Source organism: Aquarana catesbeiana, linkage group LG01, assembly GCF_042186555.1.
Source record: "Aquarana catesbeiana isolate 2022-GZ linkage group LG01, ASM4218655v1, whole genome shotgun sequence".
NCBI lineage: Eukaryota > Metazoa > Chordata > Amphibia > Anura > Ranidae > Aquarana > Aquarana catesbeiana.
In genome coordinates, this window is record NC_133324.1 from 745,573,298 (window position 1) to 745,593,348 (window position 20,051).

Genomic DNA, 20,051 nt, shown 5'->3' on the forward strand with positions numbered 1-20,051 from the left:
ATTGATAATGCAAGCCCTGGTGGAAATAAGAACAGGAGACAAAAGATACTGGGAGCGGTCCTGCAAAAGTTTTAATTTAGTGGATAAACTGAATCAGCACGAAAAAAGAGAACACAGTTGCAGGAATACAGCCATTAATTTATCACTTCAAGCTCATGTGTCAAAGTGTAAAGATTAAAGCTCAGGTGTGTCTCTACATCATATAAACACGCAGGCCCGCCCTTGTACACTTATTATGCAATTGGATTAATTAGAACTTAGTCATTAAGATCATGTTCCAGTTCAGGTTATGTATTGCCAGTACTTGTGGATGATTCCCAAAACACTAGAATAAAACTAAAAAGCAATTACTGTATATTCATTGTCCTTTACTAAAACATTATGTTAAAATATACACATCTAGGCATAATTTAACTGTATGTTTCATAAAGAGTAAGGAAGGAGTAGAACCTCTGTTAAGTTTTTATTCCTGTCTTTGCCCTGTTTGGCCTTTCTGTTTGCCTTGGTGACCATTGCTGCTGAGACATAAAGTGATGGGAAACCCTAAATCTTAGAGTTGTCAACAAAACAGGAGTAGAGAAGAGAAAAATCCCCACTTCACATTGTAGAGGTTTCATTTCACTTACTGCTATGTCTCTGGGAAAGGATTTACAGAATTTACAGGGAAATACAAGACACAGACAGCAAAAAAGTAGCTCTCTCCATTTCTTGCCCAATTTAATTAAAGGGCGTGACCAGTTATTGTCTGTACGCTCTCAATATTCCTATTTGTGTGTGTTCTGCTGATTTAATTTATATTGCCTCACTGGTATTACTTCAACTTGTGTGACCTCATTCCTTCATTTCCATACCCCTTCCTTATACCTAAAATGTTAAATAAAGAATTATAAAAAGAATAACTCACATGACTTTTAACCCCTCCCTACTGTATCAAAAATTAAAAAAAAAAACTTTGCTCATACATAAATTTTCATAACAAATAGCCATCAGCAAAGAGTATTGATAGATGATAAACAAGAAGGTTATTTTCTCTTTAATTATTTTATTAGGTTTTAAAAGAGTAACAATAGAAATAAGGAGGAGCATCCCCATGTACAACATTAAGTTACAAAGTATAAGAGCACAACAGTATTAACATTGTTCTGGTGGTCTAGGCTTTTTACATATATCAGCAGTACAGCCATCCATTTCATCCATAAGAGGGTCCTCAGTCGTGGGACTGAGTGTAAGAAGTGTAGTCAGTGGCTCTGCTGTGTGTGCTTGTTCCTGATGTTGTCAGGGAAAGATGTGAATGGAAGGGAGATGGGTTCTGGAGGGAGAAAATAGGTAACATTTGGCAGTAGGGGATGATTGCTGGAGGTCATGGTAAAACTAAACTAATTTTAATGGACAATTGTCAGAATTTGAGGAGACAGAAAGGGAAGAGAAGTTGTCCAACCAAACAAACCAAAATTATGAAATAAGGGTTGGGATAGCCATGTCTTGTCTATTGTTTCTTACATGGCTGATGTTGGTTTACATTGAGGGTTTGTGACATCCTCCAGCTTTCTGTTGAGAAGGGCTTCCCATGGGTCTTTAAAAGGTCATGCTACATTTGATATTCCTCACAGTAAGATCCATTAAAATAGATCTGCAAAATATACATGAGAAAAGGGAATGGACAGCATAGTAAAATGCAAAAAAAAAAAAAAAAAAAAACATAACAGGGATAAAACAAACAGTTTAAGTAAGCCAGTCTAATTAATATTTTTTATTCACTGGCCTGAGTAAATAGCCAGTTAGGAAAAATACTAACCAATGGCTTCTGGCACCCAAAGACCACAGAACTGGTGCCAAATGGCTACATTTGTCCATAGGGATGCAAGTTAAAACCAAGGGGTCTAGGGGAAAAAGGCTATAGATTCTCATATACACAAACATTATCTGTAGAGAATTATCCTTTTATAATCATGATTCATATATGGATTACACCAAACTTCCCTGTCAGAGTTGACTTCTGGATGTTGTAATTGTTCTTTTTGTGATTGTTCACCTGTATGAGAGCCTATCCTTACCATTGTACCCTTACTAATATGGTGTCAGTTTTTACTACTCATATTTAGCAAAAATGGTTACCACTTAAATGACTACATATGTTATACCATATGCCACTAGGTACCTTCGTTTTCCTTTTGTTTTGTTTTTTGAGAAATTCAATAGAATTTTAGTAATTTTAGTAAACAGAGTTAAGATAGCTTTCCAATGACCTGGTAAGGCAGCCTTTAACACACTCCTCTGAGAGCTGCATAGCAACCCATCCTAAATTGTTAGGGATGAAAAAAAGCAATACCCCCAAAAATAGGAAAAAAATGTGCACCTTGGCAAGGTTGACATCACTCTTATAGATAATATGATGTATTTTACTGTACTAGTTCTTTAAAACCCACTAAGTTCAAGCTCCTTAAACCCCACAAGATCATTTTAAAAGACTTGGCAATACAGTATAGCACAACATCAAACTGTGGGTATAGGATTCTGTATTTGGAGGCTTTCTATTTATTCATTGTGTTAGTTTATTTTTTCTATTGTTTACTATACAAACAAAGGGTTACCTTAGTGAGAGTTGGTGTTGGGTCTGGAGATAGAAGGGAAGATTAATGTTCTGGTTTTAGGAGGATTCAAATTAGGGGGTTGCAGGAAGGGTTAATGTTAGGGATTCTGAGAGGGTTAGTGTTAGGGTTATAGAAGGGTTCATGTTAGGACTACAGGGTGTGTTAGTGATAGAATTGCTATTAGAATTACAAGGATGTTTAGTGGGAGGGGGGACTTAGGGTTGGTCATTGCTCTGTGCTCTGAGAGTCCTGTACCAATCAGTACCAGTGCCAATACCCAGACACTGAAACCCATATCTGTATTTTTGGTGCTCATACAGGAGTTATGTGCACTGCTGTCTACAAGGCAGTGCATCATTGAGGTTGATTTACTAAAACTGGAGAGTGCAAAATTTGGTGCAGCTCTGCACAGAACCAGGTTTTATTGTCAAAGCTTAATTGAAAAAGCTGAAGTTAGAAGCTAATAATAAATCAACCCCACAGGGTGTCTTACTTTTTTGCAGTGTAGCTTGTCAAAATGCTTCATTGCTTACTCTAAAGTTTTGAAGTATTTATCATAATACACTTTCAGGCCTAGGTGTCAGGGAACACTTGAGACGAGTTAAGAATTAACACAATTTACTCAATGTAATTCCAGTGTGTAAGCGTCCTTAACATACTCTAGAGCTAATCTTACATTGTGAAAACGATTAACTGGATTAAGACATGGTTCACATCTTTTTGCTGGACAAATATGGGCTAAATGTTCTATTATGGGCAGCATTTGTAATAGTTAGGTGCCAATGTCTTTATGATGAAAAGGAGAAAAGAACACAACCTGTTTATCTATGACCAATTTACCTGCCCATATATCTGTGCTGACATTTTATTAATTATATGCATTGAAACAGTTCAGAATTACACAGAAAGTACCAGTCTTCTGGTAGCCTCAGTCTGACAGTCAAGATGATTCAACCCACTTCCACTGAGCCTAGGTGGTGCTGGGCCTGTTACTGGATAATGAAAGAAGAAGCCACGCAGAGAAGAGCTAAGGAAAATGGGCAAACTTCAGATCCGGACCATCTGCTGTATGTCATCAAAGTAGCTGGGTTTGCCCAAGATTCCCATCAGCCAGTTTGTTTACAAACAGAAGCCAACAGTAATTACTCAAGATTCACCAAACTGTGAACAGGGTGGGTTCAACCCAAACCTGAAGCTTCCCCTTAGTAAAGAGCTCATCTCTCTGTCACCCTGCTTTTTCTGCCTATCAGCATGCTTCTTATCAGCACAAGAAATTATTTGTTTATTGTGTTGCTACTCCCTGTACCACTTCTGCTATACAGGGACAGAGGCTGATACCAGGACAAATTCAGGCTTAGGCTGGCCACAGACGATGCAAATTTCTTTCTTGCAACCACAGGATCTGGCAGGGGAAGCCATCCCCGCCGGGAGAATAGCAGCCGCTAGCGATAATTGCAAGTGAATCCAGCAGGCTGGTTGTACCCAGGCTGATCGATCGATCAACTTGGTACATTTCAGCCTCCCCATACACAGTTCTAATCTCGGCTGGTTCCTGCTGAACGACCGAGATTCGAACCGTCTATGGGCGGCCTTACACTGCTTAACTTCAAGAAAATACTTTTAGTGATGTTATATTGATTTCACAGTTGCATTACTTTTTTTTTCCTTTTAAATCTATACCATTTTCAAGAAGTAAGAAAATAATACAGGCATAGACATTCCCCAAAAATATCTTGCAAAACATACCGTAAATTGGCATTGCCTGGGTTCCACAATTAGGATGTAAAGATAACACCAGCAGTCTAATAACATAAACACATGTGGGGATTCCTGTATTGCTGACGTAGGGTACAGAAGGGGAAACTTGGGGAATGGGTGGGGGGGTAAAAGGGGAGAAGCCAAAGAATAGAATAGGAATGATGAGAAAGCCACCAAAAAGGTGACCACAGAGCGGAGATAAGGGAATGCTACAAACCATCCCTCTCCAAGAGAAAATGAAACAATAAAAGAGCATAAACTACAAACACAGTGTAAACAAGACTTTCCCGCATCAGAGAGCTTCACTATGGAGCATAGGAAACAAAACATAGTTAAACAAAACTCCACAATTATAACATTAAATGTTTGTACATGTCAGAGGAACAAAAATTTATCGACAAGTCCCATCACTTGGAGAATTTTGGGTAAGGATTTGAGCAACGATTCCTCCACTCCTCTGCCTCCATAATATTTTGCACTTTCAGTAGCCATTCCTTGACAACATTTGCATTACTTTTCGTCTTTTATATCTGCCCAGATTTCAGCAGATAACTATTTAAAATATTTAATTTCATGAGGAAGTAATGGTGGCAGACTTTGAATAAAACTGTCCTTATTTTATGTAGCTTTGCTAGTTAGACCCAGCACTGTGTCCTTTCCAGCACTCAGCACAAGCTGAATGACTGTGGCGTAACTGTGTGACAGGTTGATCTTATATGGAGAGGAACTAATAAGAAGGACATATTGGGACCTTAATTATGCAGATTAGAAATTCTAAAGGCAATTTCTTTAGATGAAATAAAACATGACAGAAATACGGTTGCTGTCTCCGCTGATTTGCCTGTAAGGTTTTAAGATCCGTGGGTGTCATCCTTAGCTCTCCTTTAATACTTTGTGAGTCACAGACCCAGAACAAGCACATTACAACACATGGCTGCCTGGGGAAGCAACATGGGTAGATCTGTCACTGAAAACACCAGTTAGTTAAGAATGTCCCCGTGCACATTACTGCATCCTCCTGAAACACTTGCCTGCAACTTGACAAACTTACTAAAGCAGTATATGCATGGTAAAAATCTTACTCCTTTTTTTTTTTAACAGAGAAATTTGAAGAACCATTACCAAAAATAAGCTGTATAATTTCAGTGTAAAATAATGATGAATATAATTGTCACAATGTAGCATTACATAGGAGTTGACTTACTAAAGACAAATAGACTGTTCACTTTGCAAAGTGCAGTTGCATTCTACTAGAGCAATTGCTCCAGAGCTTAGTAAGAGTGGAAGCTCTGCTGACTTCCATCATCCAATCATATTCAAACAAAAATGCTTTTTTTTGTTTTTTTTTTTCCTTGCGTGTGATTTGGTATTCTTTGAAAAGTGAAGGTTTACCTCACTTACTAAGCTCTGGAGGAACTGCATTTTGCAAAGTGCACAGTCTACTTCCCTTTAGTAAATCAACCCCATAGTCCTCAAATAGCTCTAGCTGAGTGCACTGTCTGCAAATATCAGGTCATATATACCCACTCTATGACAGTGTATTACAGGGGATTTAAAGTGAAGTGACCCTGTGTCCACTATCCATATCAAATCACATGCAGGGAAAAAAAAAAACAGAACGTTTGCATATGATTGGATGAAGAAAACACAAGATTACTTCAATTCAATTCACTTTAGTAAGCCAACCTTACAGTATGAAGATTTTTACATTTAAATAGTGTAAGGATAATTATCCAGCCATTAAGTATTAGGGAAATTGTTTACTTTTCTATTTCATTATGCATTCACCATTAGGAGATACAATTAATTATCCTGGATTGCCAGTTTCAGTAAGGATCCTTTGTTCCCTAAACAGTGCAGCATCCTCTGGTGTATAGAGAAAAGAAAAGTGCAGGTGTTTATCTGATGTACACATACAAAATACTGGCAATATTAAAAATATCAAAGCAAACTATAGTTTATGATTAGTGAGTACACAACTCCATCTTAAAAAAATGCATTTTTTATTCACTTAGCCTTCTTAACCACTTACCCACTGGGCACTTAAACCCCCTTCCTAACCAGACGAATTTTCAGCTTTCGGTGCTCTCACATTTTGAATGACAATTACTCAGTCATGCAACACTGTACCCATATGAAATTTTTGTCCTTTTTTTCACACAAATAGAGCTTTCTTTTGGTGGTATTTAATCACTGCTGGGTTTTTTATTTTTTGCACTATAAAAGAAAAAAGACCAAAAATTCTGTAAAAAATGCATTTTTCTTAGTTTCTGTTATAAAATTTTGCTAATTAGTAATTTTTCTTCATATATTTTGGCCAAAATTTATACTGCTACATATCTTTGGTAAAAATAACCCAAATCGGTGTATATTATTTCGTCTTTGTAAAAGTTATAGAGTCCACAAGCTATGGTGCCAATCTCTGAAAATCGATCACACCTGATGTACTGACGGCCTATCTAATTTCTTGAGACCCTAACAAGCCAGGAAAGTACAAATACCCCCCAAATTACCTCTTTTTGGAAGGTAGACATTCCAAGGTATTTATTAAGAGGCATGGTGAGTTTTTTGAAGTTGTAATTTTTTTCCCACAATTCTTTGCAAAATCAAGATTTTTTTTTCTTTTTTTCTTTTTCTTTTTTCACAAAATTGTCATATTAGCAGTTTATTTCTCACACACAGCATATGCATAGCACAAATTACACCCCAAAACACATTCTACTATTCCTCCTGAGTATGGCAATACCACATGTGTAAGACTTTTACACAGCGTGGCCACATAGAGAGGTCCAACATGCAGGGAGCGTCATCAGGCGTTCTTGGAGCATAAATTACACATATAATTTCTTGACTACCTCTTACATTTTTGAAGGCCCTGGACCACCAGGACAATAGAAACGCCCCAAAAATTACCCCATTTTGGAAAGAGAACAACCCAATGTATAATCTATTAGGCATAATGAGTCTTTTGAACATGACATTTTTTTCTTCAAGTTTTTGGAAAATGTGTAAAGAAAATGAAAACACACTTTTTTTACACAACGTTGTCCATTTATACAATATTTCTAACACATAGCATGTACATACCAAAAATTACACCCTAAAATAGATTCTCCTACTCCTCCTGAGTACAGCAATATCACATGTGTGAGACTTTTCCACAGCCTGGCCACATATGGAGGCCCAACATGCAGGGAGCACCGTAAGGTGTTCTAGGGGCATACGTTTCAAATCTAATTTGGCTTATTACACTTTTGTGAGGCACTGTAGTGGCATAGATGTGGCATGGATGAGAACTGATGTGGCATGGATGAGCATGAATGGGGATGGATAAGCTGTGGATGGAGATGGATGGGGTGACTGAGCATGAATGAGTATGGCTGGGTACAGCCGGGTACGGCTGGGTATGGCAGAGTATGGATGGGTACGGCTGAGTATGGCTGGGTATTGCTGGGATGGCTGGGTACGGCTGAGTATGACTGAATACGGCTGGGTATGGCTGAGTATTGCTGGGTATGGATGGGATGGCTGGGTACGGCTGATTATGGCTGGGTACGGCTGAGTACGGCTGGATAAGGCTGAGTATTGCTGGGTATGGCTGGGTATTGCTGGGTATGGCTGGGTATTGCTGGGTATGGCTGGGTATTGCTGGGTATGGCTGGGTATGGCTGAGTATGGATGGGTATGGCTGAGTATGGATGGGGGTGAATGGGATGGCTGAGCATGGATGGATGGATGAGTATTGCTGAGTATGGATGGATGGATGAATATTGCTGAGGATGGATGGATGGCTAAGCATGGAGGGATGGATGAGTATGCTGAGTATGGATGGCAGAGCATGGATGGATGAGTATTGCTGAGTATGTATGGATGGCAGAGCATGGATGGATGAGTATTGCTCAGTATGTATGGATGGCTGAGCATGGATGGATGGATGAGTATGCTGAGTATGGATGGCCAAGCATGGATGGATGGATGAGTATGCTGAGTATGGGTGGCTTAGCATGGATCAATGGATGAGTATGCTGAGTATGGATGGCTGAGGATGGATGGATGAGTGCTGGAATGGGCACATATCAGCGCTGTGGGCACTACACATCCAGCCCACATCGCTGCTGCCACCGATATCTCCCCTCTCCGCTCACACTGTACCGATCAGTACAGAGAGGGGAGAGAAGAACCGGACGTGGCGCCAGTTTGTTTACAAGTGATCGCTCCATCAGTTGACGGAGCAATCACTTGGTAAACGGCCGCTGTCTGCGGCCATTTGCCGTGATCCGTCACATATATTCCCATGTGCGCGCCCCAGGGAGCGTGGGAGCGTGGGAGCGGGATTCTGGGAGGACGTCAATGTACACCCTCCTAGGGTTATCGAGCCGTGCTGTTGCCATCATTCGGCTATGGCACGGTCGTTAACTGGTTAAAGTTTGCTGAGCCTAATAGCTGCCATCCAACTTCCAAGTTGAATGACACTAATGCCTCGTAGACACGAGGAGATTATCAGATGAAGAGGTTACTAAACTTATGAAAATTCTTGTACGAAAGAATACAACTATGGAAGTGATGTGATGTGTTGTATTGTATTGTAAGGTATTCTTTATTTTCCGAGCATGCGTAGTCTTTCTCTTACGATTTTTGGGGATGAAAACCTTACCAAGGAAATGAAAATAGCACATTGTGGTATCGTATGAGAATAATTTTCATGTTTGTCCCTTCAGATAATTTTGGATGAACTGTCGTGATTGGCTCTCGAAAGCGGTGTATTTTTCGCATGATTTTCTAATTGTGTATACTAGGCTTTAGCCTCCCTCAACCCAGAAGTGGGCGCACAGGCAATTTATGGTTACATCTCTTGTAGTCCTCTGGAATACAGATGGTTTCCAGGCGGTCCTTACAGCGGTGCCGCAGTGACCCACACTTGGCAGTCAGGATATCACTCAAATATACCTTGTTGTTGTCGTCTGCAGCATCTCAGCTTTAGATGTACACTTGACAGTGGACAACAGACTTTGGAAAGATTTAGACAAGGAAGATGGTTTCGCAAATGGGCCCCAGTGAAATCTTGCATACGGAATGAACTAGCTGTCCAAACCAATAAAAAAGTCATAGCGCATCGATACTTAGTACCCATCACAATCCCTTGTTTTTTATCTAGCTACTCTCCCCACTGTTCTTTGGGGATGTGGATGACTGGGAACATTTTATCACGCTTGGTGGTTGTGCAAATGGCTCAGCAATTCTGGACTGCTGTTTTCTTGCATGGAAAAATTTAAATCTTTCTATAGCTGAAACTAAATCGAGCATCATGCAGACTATGTTGCATGAGAAAGAAGAGGCCAGGTTGTCTGACACAAAAGTGTGCAAAAATACTCTATGTGGTACCCCAGGTTCTTTCTTCTGGATTCAACATGGGCTTGCTGGGACTTTAGGCTTGGTTTGCACCTTTACCCACCTTTTCTCCTCTATGTCCACTCTTCCCTCCTTCTTTTCTCTTCACTCCCCTTCCCGCCGCAGAACCTCATTGGTCTAAAAGAGAGGACCAGCCAACAAGTTGTATCTTGTTCCTTTCTGTATTGATAATCCTAACAATAGTTAACTAGTCCTAGACTATTGTATATCTCTGACTCTATACCCCATTGGTTCCTTATGGTAAGAAAAAACACAACCACTGTTGTTATCTCAATCTTTGAGTTGTTTCTAAAGAAATGTTAAAAACTCAATAATACATTTTTGAACTAAAAAAACAAGCATTCCTAAATTAACAACTGCTGAAATAAAACCTACTGCAGAATAAGTCATCTACACTCTAAACATAAAGATTGATTTACATTAAAAAAAGGAACATTCGGGGCTCATTCACATTTATGCATTGCATGTAACACATAATGGCATACAAGCTGCTGTGTACTGCAGTGCCATTCAATAGCGCTTATCTGATTCTGCAAGATTAAATTCTAAAAGTGATCAGATGGGTTAAGAAATCCAAGCTGATTATGGATATGGATGGTTAATTTTAAAATAACCATTTTTGATGTGTTTACCCTTTTTTTCAAAAAATGATTTACATTGCAGGAGATATGACTGATAAAAAGCCAAATTCGCCATTGGTGCGATTATTTGAATATTAGTTTTGGACATCCTAATCCCAAACTAATCAAAATTATTGTTTTGAATAGTAAATCGCATGCAAAATATATTTGTGTGTATGGCCATCAGTATATAATCTATTTAAAACTATATTTGGCTCTTATTACATTTGTCATTAACATTATCTGCAGAATTCCACGTTAAACAAAGCCAATCCATTGACTCTGTCCCTTTTTTTAAATGTTTGTCTGACAATAAACCTATGTTTATCCCAAAAAGGCTTGCCTGAAATAGTAGATCTGCAACTATCTATGCATAGTAAGGCTGCCCATACACTATGCAGTATGACACATTCTCCTTTAGATACCAATAAATATGTAGTACAAGGGTCTGTCTGATTTGATACTAATTGAATTGATTAGATGTGTTCTCATATTACAAAGTTTTTTGTAAACCTAAAGGAGATTGTAAAGAGATTGTACAATTGGCTTGCATAGTATATGACCAATTTTGGAATTAGATCTGTCATATAGACAAAATCTACCCACCATTGTGCAGAGTGAAGGTCTCTCTGATTGGATATGATTTGAATGCATCGATTAGGTAGATCTTTACACTACATTGCCAAGGTTTGTGGCCACCACTCCTACCTATATAGACAAAAATATGCGGGCACCCCTTCAAATTCTTTAGTAGTAGTGTTTCTAGTAAAGGGTACATTTATTGCTAGAGCATAAAAAGGCAATTGTGCACTTCCAATCCTGTGGTAACAGTTTGGAGAAGGGTCTTTTTGCACACAAAGCCAGGTCCATAAAGACATTGGGGGTTATTTACTAAAGTCAAATCCACTTTGCACTACAAGTGCAAACTACAAGTTTAAAGTGCACTTGAAATTGCACTGAAAGTGCATTTGGAAGTGCAGTCACTGTAGATCCGAGGGGGACATGCAAGGAAAGTAAAAAACAGCATTTTAGCTTGTACGTGATTGAATAATAAAATCAGCAGAGCTTCCCCTCATTTCAGATCTACCACTCAGATTTTCAGCGACTGCACTTCTAAGTGCACTTTCAGTGCAATTTAAGTGCACTTTGCACTTGTAGTTTGCACTTGTAGTGCAAAGTGTATTTGCCTTTCGTGAATAACCCCCAATGGTTTACCAAGTTTGGTGTAAAGAAACTTGAGTAGCATACACAGAGCCATGACCTGAACCCCACTAAAATCCTTTGGGCTGAATTAGAACATTAATTGTAAGCCAGGTCTTCTCATTCAACATCAGTATTTGACCTCACAAGTGCTCTTTTGTCTAATTGGGCACATATTCTAACAGACACACTCCAAAATCTTGTGGAAAGCCTTCCCAGAAGAGTGGGGCTTTGAAGAACAAAGGGAACCATCTCCACATTAATGACATGATTTTGGAATGTGATGTCCAACCATTATATATAGGTTTGATGATCAGGTGTCTACAAACATTTGCCAATATAATGTAGTTGTTGGTAAACTGTGTTAACCTGAAAGATCAAAATGTGGCTCTTTCTAGAGGCACCTGCTATGCACAAATTTGTTCCCTGTCATGCTGAATATACTTACTATGTATCTACCTACAATTTGACTCAAATAAGGACATCTTACAGTTATAGGAAAATGTTCTTATAGTTTCCTGGTATAGTTCACTTATCATTTATATCTTCCTTACTAAGAATCCAAGACCACTGCCATTCCTTCTTAGGTTCGCTGTACATTCCTTATACTGAAAAAATCAAGTTAATTATAATGCGTTAAACAGTCCAGAAAGATACTGTTTTCACAATTTACCTTATAAATCCATGCAAAGTCTCATAGAAGCAATACTTTGGACCACCAAAAGACTTTTGTGACAGTTTTTTTTGTATAAAATTATAAAATACCTTTTTTTTTGTATTGCTGATTTCTGAGTTCTGTGTCTTATCAGATAGTTCCTATTCATCTGAAATCATCTTAAAAGTTGCCAAGGTAACCCTAACTGCCAACAGGGTTAGACCTGATGTTAGAAACAGACAGAAATGATTTACAAAAGTTGGGAACTAGCAGAAAAGCTAGTTGTGGTGCACTATTTCTGAATAAACGTCACTCACAGTGAAGATTAATCAGTTCTCGCCTGCCCACAGTACATTTATTGCAGGATTTTGTCAACAGGTCCTAGTCAATGATTTATGGGTGAGACATGCTGATCGGCTGTAGCCAATCACAGCACAGAGTCTTGTGTTTCCATACACACAGGGCTCTGTACACAGATCAGCGTTCTGGCTGTTTCATCTCCCTGCAAAGCAGGGAGAAAAAAATGCCAGATCTGTTAGTAAAAGCAGCACATATTACACACATTTTATCTGTTAGGCACACAGTTAACCCCTTGAGTTCCCCTAGATGTTAGCCCCATTCCAGTCAATGTCATTAGTACAGTGTACAGTATTATCACTAATCAATGTATTATTGTTACAATTGATGTCAGTGTCAGTTAGTCAGTTAATGCAACTCCCTGCAGGGGTCTGCTAGCGCCAGATTGCCCGCCACACTATCACAGTCCCACTATAAGTTGCTGATCCCCACCATTACTAGTTTAGTGTCATAGCTGCGTAAATGCTAGTATACTGTATATAGCAGGGATGTGGAATTAGCGGACCTCCAGCTGTTGCAGAACTACAAGTCCCATGAGGCATAGCAAGACTCTGACAGCCACAAGCATGACACTCAGAGGCAGAGGCATGATGGGACTTGTAGTTTTGCAACAGCTGGAGGTCCGCTAATTGCAGATACCTGGTATATACCATCATTTGTAGACGCTATAACTTTCACACAAACCAATTACACTTATTAGGGTTTATTTTTTTTCATTACAGACATGTAGTAGAATACATTTTGGCCTAAATTCAGAAGAAATTTGATTTTGTTATTGGATATGTTTTATAACATAAAGTAGAAAATATAGTTTTTGTTCAAAATTTTAAGTCTTTTCTTATTTATATAATAAAAAATAAAAAAAACCCAGTGGTAATCAAATATCGTTAAAAGAAAGCTCTACAGTGTTGTATGACTGCGCAATTGCCAGTCATACAATAGTGCAGTGCTGAATAAAAGGGGTCATAAAGGGGGTAAAACCTTCCAGAGGTCAAGTGGTTAACAAATTGGAACATGGAAACATTGGCTATTAACCACTTGCCGACCGCTGCACGCTGATATACGTCGGCACAATGGCAGCGGTGGGCAAATGGACGTACCTGTACGTCCCCTTTAATTGGCGGGGCTAGTGGGCACGCCAGAGCGCCCGCCGCGTACAGCGTGATCATGCCCGTGGGACCCGCGGACTCAATGTCCACCGGTGTCCCGGCGATCGTGTCACGGAGTCGCAGAATGGGGAAGTGCTTATGTAAACAAGGCATTTCCCCGTTCTGCCTTGTGACATGACAGAGATCACTGCTCCCTGTCATCGGGAGAAGTGATCGCTGTCATGTGAGTAGAAGCCCATCCCCCCACAGTTAGAATCACACCCCAGGACACACTTAACCCCTTGATCGCGCCCTAGTGTTTAACCCCTAAATAGGGGATAGATTTATGGCATTTTTATTATTATTATTATTCGGACACTTTTGACACTATTTTGGGACCAGTGTCATTTACACAGTTATCAGTGCATTTTTATAGCACTGATCGCTGTATAAATGACAATGGTCCCAAAATAGTGTCAAAAGTGTCCAAATAATAATAATAAAAATGCCATAAATTTATCCTTTATTTTGTAGACGCTATAACTTTTGGGCAAACCAATCAATATACGCTTATTGCAATTTTTTTTACCAAAAATATGTAGAAGAATACATATCGCCCTAAACTGAGGAAAAAAAATGTTTATTTTTTTTTAAATTTGGGATATTTATTATAACAAAAAGTAAAAGATATTATGTTTTTTTCAAAATTGATGCCCTTCTTTTGTTTTTAGCGCAAAAAATAAAAAACGCAGAGTTGATCAAATACCACTAAAAGAAAGCTCTATTTGTGGGAAAAAAAGAACTCCAATTTTGTTTAGGTACAGCGTTGCACGACCGCGCAATTGTCAGTTAAAGCGACGCAGTGCCGTATCGCAAAAAATGGCCTGGTCATTAAGCAGCCAAATCTTCCGGGGCTGAAGTGGTTAAAATTACTAGTTGTACCCAGTAAATGCACACATATTTTTAAAAGGAAAACCAAGTTATAGTAGACATATACAGATGTAAAACATGAACAGATACAGTATGCCTAATTCTTCTAATATTCAAACCAAATTTTGTTTACTCTTTGTGGTGTTTAGTGAGTTAGGATAAAGAGCAAATTGTGAAATCTGAAGGTAAATGGTATAGCTTTGAACTATTGATAAGCGTTTTTAAACAGAGGCAGTGACAATAAGATTTACATTTTTTATCATGTCTAATTTGTTTATTATGCTATGGGTTGTCAATGAAGCTTTTATTTGATTAATAAATCATCCATTTTAATGATGTGAAAAGGAAACTGAATGGGAGAATGAAAAATCATCAATCATCAATTTTGGTATTGTGTAGTAGAGGAAGCTAAATTGGAAAAGTGCAGTGAAGATTGTTTTGGGGAAAACACTGACCAATACAAAGGCAAATCACAGATAAATACATAACATGTCTGATGTACAATAAAATAAAAATGGAAATGATATGTTTCAAGACTATACATTGCTATAAGGCTATGATTGTGATCCCCGCCCCCACCCATGCTCAGCAATTACATGTATATTAGGCTCTGCTTACATTGATCACACAAACACAACAGGTGGTACATCTGCATGAAGCTATTTACTTGGCCTCTGAGCTTCTTTTAAAAAAACGATTTACCTTATCTGTCTGCAAGCTCACTGGGATGCCATATCTACAGTAGGTTACAAAGTGCTCACAGTTGTCCCACAGCAGGCTATAGGATGTGGTCCCCACCAATTTCTCAGCCCTTTGGGCCACTTCTTCACCAGAAAGAGGTTTGTTGCTGATGCTCTGATCCATGTGATTAATAATAATATCTCCACCATAAGCGAAGTCCTGCACGGTGTCCACTCTGACACTTGCCACTTTAGCTAGCACCCCTGCAATCAGCCTTTTGTTGGTCACCATATTTGTGACAGAACCTTTGTTGCGCGTTAATACTGGAAGAATATCAGGTATCAAATGTGCAACACGGTTGTCTCCAAGGTAGATTCCGAAATGAACAAAAAGAGTTCTCGGAACTTGCAGAAGGTCACCCCTTGTGAACAAGGAAGTCTCATATTTGTTGCCATTTTTATCAGTGATTGAGGTACAATTGAATTTTAGTTTTATAAAAATAAATATCTTGTTCAAAAGAAATGACAAAACAGACAGCAATGGATTTTTCATCTTCAGTGGCTCTTTGCTGGCTTACTTGTGGTTTTAATGAACTCACATTCTTAGCAAATCCTGTATTTCATCTTGGTATGTGGGTTGGAACCTGTGCCTTAAATTGCTAAGAAGGATTGGTTTAAATTGTAGGCAGCTCTCAAAACAAGTTTGACAGTAATTCTGTACACTTAAAAAGGAAGAAAATTGTACTAGTGAAAACACTATTAGCATATCATTTACTCTTCAAACTTACAGGTCATAGAAACAGTATTTATCCTATATGTATTAGTCATCCACAAATGCTGCTAAACCAGTAGGTAAATACCAAAGCCCAACTTGCTTCTTTCCAAAGAGTGAGTATTAGCTGGCCTGTAGCCAAGGAACAGCAAAAATAGCATTCATTTTGTGCTATAATAACACATCGTAAAATGAATTATACTCCTTTCAGCTTCAAAGTGTTAAGGATGACATCAGAAATTTTACTCCTAATAGATAATTACACCAAGTCAGTTTCATTTCATGCCATTATTAAATGATACACAATAAAAAATGAAACAAAACAAAATAAAAAGTTAAGAACAAAAAAAATTGTATAAATGTTGCCCAGCCTAAAATTCCTTTTGATAGCCAAGTAAAAAAAAATGTTTTAATGCAAACTGAGTTTTTGAATTAAAGCAGCACATTCATGAAAACACTGAGACAGATTCCTTAATGAATAAGAGTTATTAAGATAATTTTGTATTTTAGAAAGTACAGATCAGCCTATTACATGAACAACATAACATTACCCCAGGGATGACCGTTTACCTCTTTCTCTCCGTTTGCATTGAGGTAGTTGGAAAATAAAATGTTTTGCATTGCACTGGTTGTACTTTGGATGATACAATAAAGATCGTGTCAGGTGCCATTGCCTTATAATAGGGCTATCACACAGAAGATCTGAGATATGATACTGTCTGTTTGGTAACCCACATATTTAACCTTGTGTTCCTTTGGATCTCTGCTTTTGTAACCTTTAAGTAAAATAAACTCAGATATAATGTAAATGTCTGTAGCATCAACTTGTAAATTAAAAACACTTGTTGATTCAAAAGGACATTTTTTAGCAACTGTGTTTTCATATGCTGGTTTATCTAGGGCAACAAAAGCCAAACATATAGTGCTGCTGCCCGATATTAGAAAAAAACAGAAAGATAGAAAAGGTAACGGCTTCCCCTATTCTTAAAAAATGACATGAATCAGCTATGACAGCCTAGTATTTACTCATACAGTAATTATGTGGAGTGCTGTAAAACAATTTCAAAAGTATGCTGAAACAAGAATTAGGTGGACACTGGTCAGGTCAGTTATCTCCTGGTTTGTTTATTGTTTTGGAGATGGACACACTGGTTTTACCCTTTCATAGTTACATAGTTAGTCTGGCTGAAAAAAGACACAAGTCCATCTAGTTCAACTAATAGAAGGAAAAAAATAAAATATCTTTTAAGTGACAACACTGAAGAAATTACACTTTGCTACAATGTAAAGAAGTGAGTATACAGCTTGTATAACAGTGTACATTTGCTGTCCCCTCAAAATAACTCAACACACAGCCATTAATGTCTAAACCACTGGCAACAAAAATGAGTACACTCCTAAGTGAAAATGTCCAAACTGGGCCCAAAGTGTCAATATTTTGTGTGGCCTCCATTATTTTCCAGCACTGCCTTAACCCTCTTGGGCATCGAGTTCACCAGAGCTTCACAGGTTGGATCGCTGATGTTTTGGGGATGTGTGCGCTGCAAAGGCACAGGAAATTTGCTCAAAATTCATGGCAAGATGAATGCCGTATGGTATCAAAAAATACTGGAGGAACATTTGCATTCATCAGCCAGAAAGCTGCGTATGGGACGTACTTGGACATTCCAACATGACAATGATCCAAAACACAAGGCCACGTGGACCTGTCATTAGCTACAGCAGAATATAGTGAAGGTTCTGGAGTGGCCATCTCAGTCTCCTGACCTCAATATCATTGAGCCACTCTGGGGAGATCTCAAATGTGCAGTTCATGCAAGACAGCCCAATAATTTACAGGAACTGGAGGCTTTTTGCCAAGAGGAATGGGCATCATTACCATCAGAGAAGATAAAGAGCCTCATCCACAAATACCACAAAAGACTTCAAGCTGTCATTGATGTTAAAGTGGGCAATACACGGTATTAAGAACTGGGGTATGTAAACATTTGATCAGGGTCATTTGGGTAGTTTCTGTTGTCATTATGATTTAAAAAGAATAAACACAGTTGATTGATAATAAATGGCTTCAGCCAAACACTAACCATGAGTGAAAGGAAAGTTTTTGTGTTATCATTCATATTCTCTGAAAAATGGCCAAGAAATCATAAATTCTCCCATGGTATTTAAACTTATGAGCACAACTGTGTATATATATATATATATATATATATATATATATATATATATATATATATATATATATATATATATATATTCCTGTATATACAACCCTATACTCACAGTTAATCCAGAGGTAGGCAAAAAATCCCAATAAAGTATGATCCAATTTGCTCCAGCAGGGCATATTTCCTGGATCAACTTTTCCCTATAAATATTAGTATCCAGTTATATTACATGTATCTAGGAAAGAATCCAGGCCTTTCTTAAAACAAGGTGTCATCATGATATTTCTCACTTAACTTTAGACTGACCACTGATTTACTCCATTTAACCAGGCAAAGTTACGGTGCCTTGCAAAAGTATTAACCCACCTTGGCTTTTTATCTATTTTGTTACATTAAAGCTTTTAGTTCAATGTTTTTTTTTAATCTGAATTATATGTGATGGATCAGAACACAATAGTCTAAGTTGGTGAAGTAAAATTTGAAAAATATATACATAAAACTATTTTTGAGAAATAAAAAAACTGATAATTGGCATGTGCGTATTCACCCCCTTTGTTATGAAGCCCATAAAAAGCTCTGATGCAATCAATTACCTTCAGAAGTCACATAATTAGTGAAATGATGTCTACCTGTGTGCAATCTAAGTGTCACATGATCTGTTATTACATATACACACCTTTTTGAAAGGCCTTTTTGGAAGGCCCCAAAGGCTGCAAGACCTAAGCAAGAGGCACCACTAACCAAACACTGCCATGAAGACCAAGGAACTTTCCAAACAAGTAAGGGACAATGTTGTTGAGAAATACATGTCAGATTTAGGTTATAAAAAAATATCCAAATCTTTGATGATCCCTAGGAGCACCATCAAATCTATCATAACCAAATGGAAAGAACATGGCACAACAGCAAACCTGCCAAGAGATGGCGGCACACCAAAACTCATGGACCTGGCAAGGAGGGCATTAATCAGAGAGGCAGCACAGAGACCTAAGGTAACCCTGGAGGAGCTGCAGAGTTCCACAGCAGAGACTGGAGTATCTGTACATAGGATGACAGTAGGCCATACACTCCATAGAGTTGGGTTTATGGCAGAGTGGCCATAAGAAAGCCAAAAACAAAATGGCACCTTTTTAGTTTGCGTAAAGGCATATGGGAGACTCCCAAAATGTATGGAGGAAGGAGCTCTGGTCTGATGAGACTAAAACTTTTTGGCCATCAAAGAAAACACTATGTCTGGCTCAAACCCAACACACGGTCGGACTTTGTTCGGACATTCCGACAACAAAATCCATGGATTTTTTCCGACGGATGTTGGCTCAAACTTGTCTTGCATACACACGGTCACACAAAGTTGTAGGAAAATCCGATCGTTCTGAACGCGGTGACGTAAGACACGTATGTTGAGACTATAAACGGGGCACTGGCCAATAGCTTTCATCTCTTTGTTTATTCTGAGCATGCGTGGCACTTTGTCCGTCGGATTTGTGTACACACGATCGGAATTTCCGACAACGGATTTTGTTGTCGGAAAATTTTATATCCTGCTCTCAAACTTTGTGTGTCGGAAAATCCGATGGAAAATGTGTGATGGAGCCTACACACGGTCGGAATTTCCGACAACAAGGTCCTATCACACATTTTCCGTCAGAAAATCCGACCGTGTGTACGGGGCATTAATGTGTTGGAATGGCCTAGTCAAAGCTCAGACCTCAATCCAATAGAAAATCTGTGGTCAGACTTAAAGATTGCTGTTCACAAGCGCAAACCATCCAACTTGAAGAAGCTGGAGCAGTTTTGCAAGGAGGAATGGGCAAAAATCCCAG

General features: G+C 38.6%; 1 protein-coding gene across 1 annotated transcript in view; it reads right to left on the bottom strand.

The window, feature by feature from the left end:
- LOC141112593 (lecithin retinol acyltransferase-like) overlaps window positions 1-15,909 on the bottom strand; it is a 31,146-nt gene extending 15,237 nt beyond the window's left edge. The window contains exon 1 of the mRNA XM_073605556.1: window positions 15,311-15,909. Coding sequence (XP_073461657.1) covers window positions 15,311-15,841 — 531 coding nt within the window. The 5' untranslated portion in view covers window positions 15,842-15,909. The remainder of the gene's footprint in view (window positions 1-15,310) is intronic.
- Between the last annotated feature and the right edge of the window lie 4,142 nt (window positions 15,910-20,051).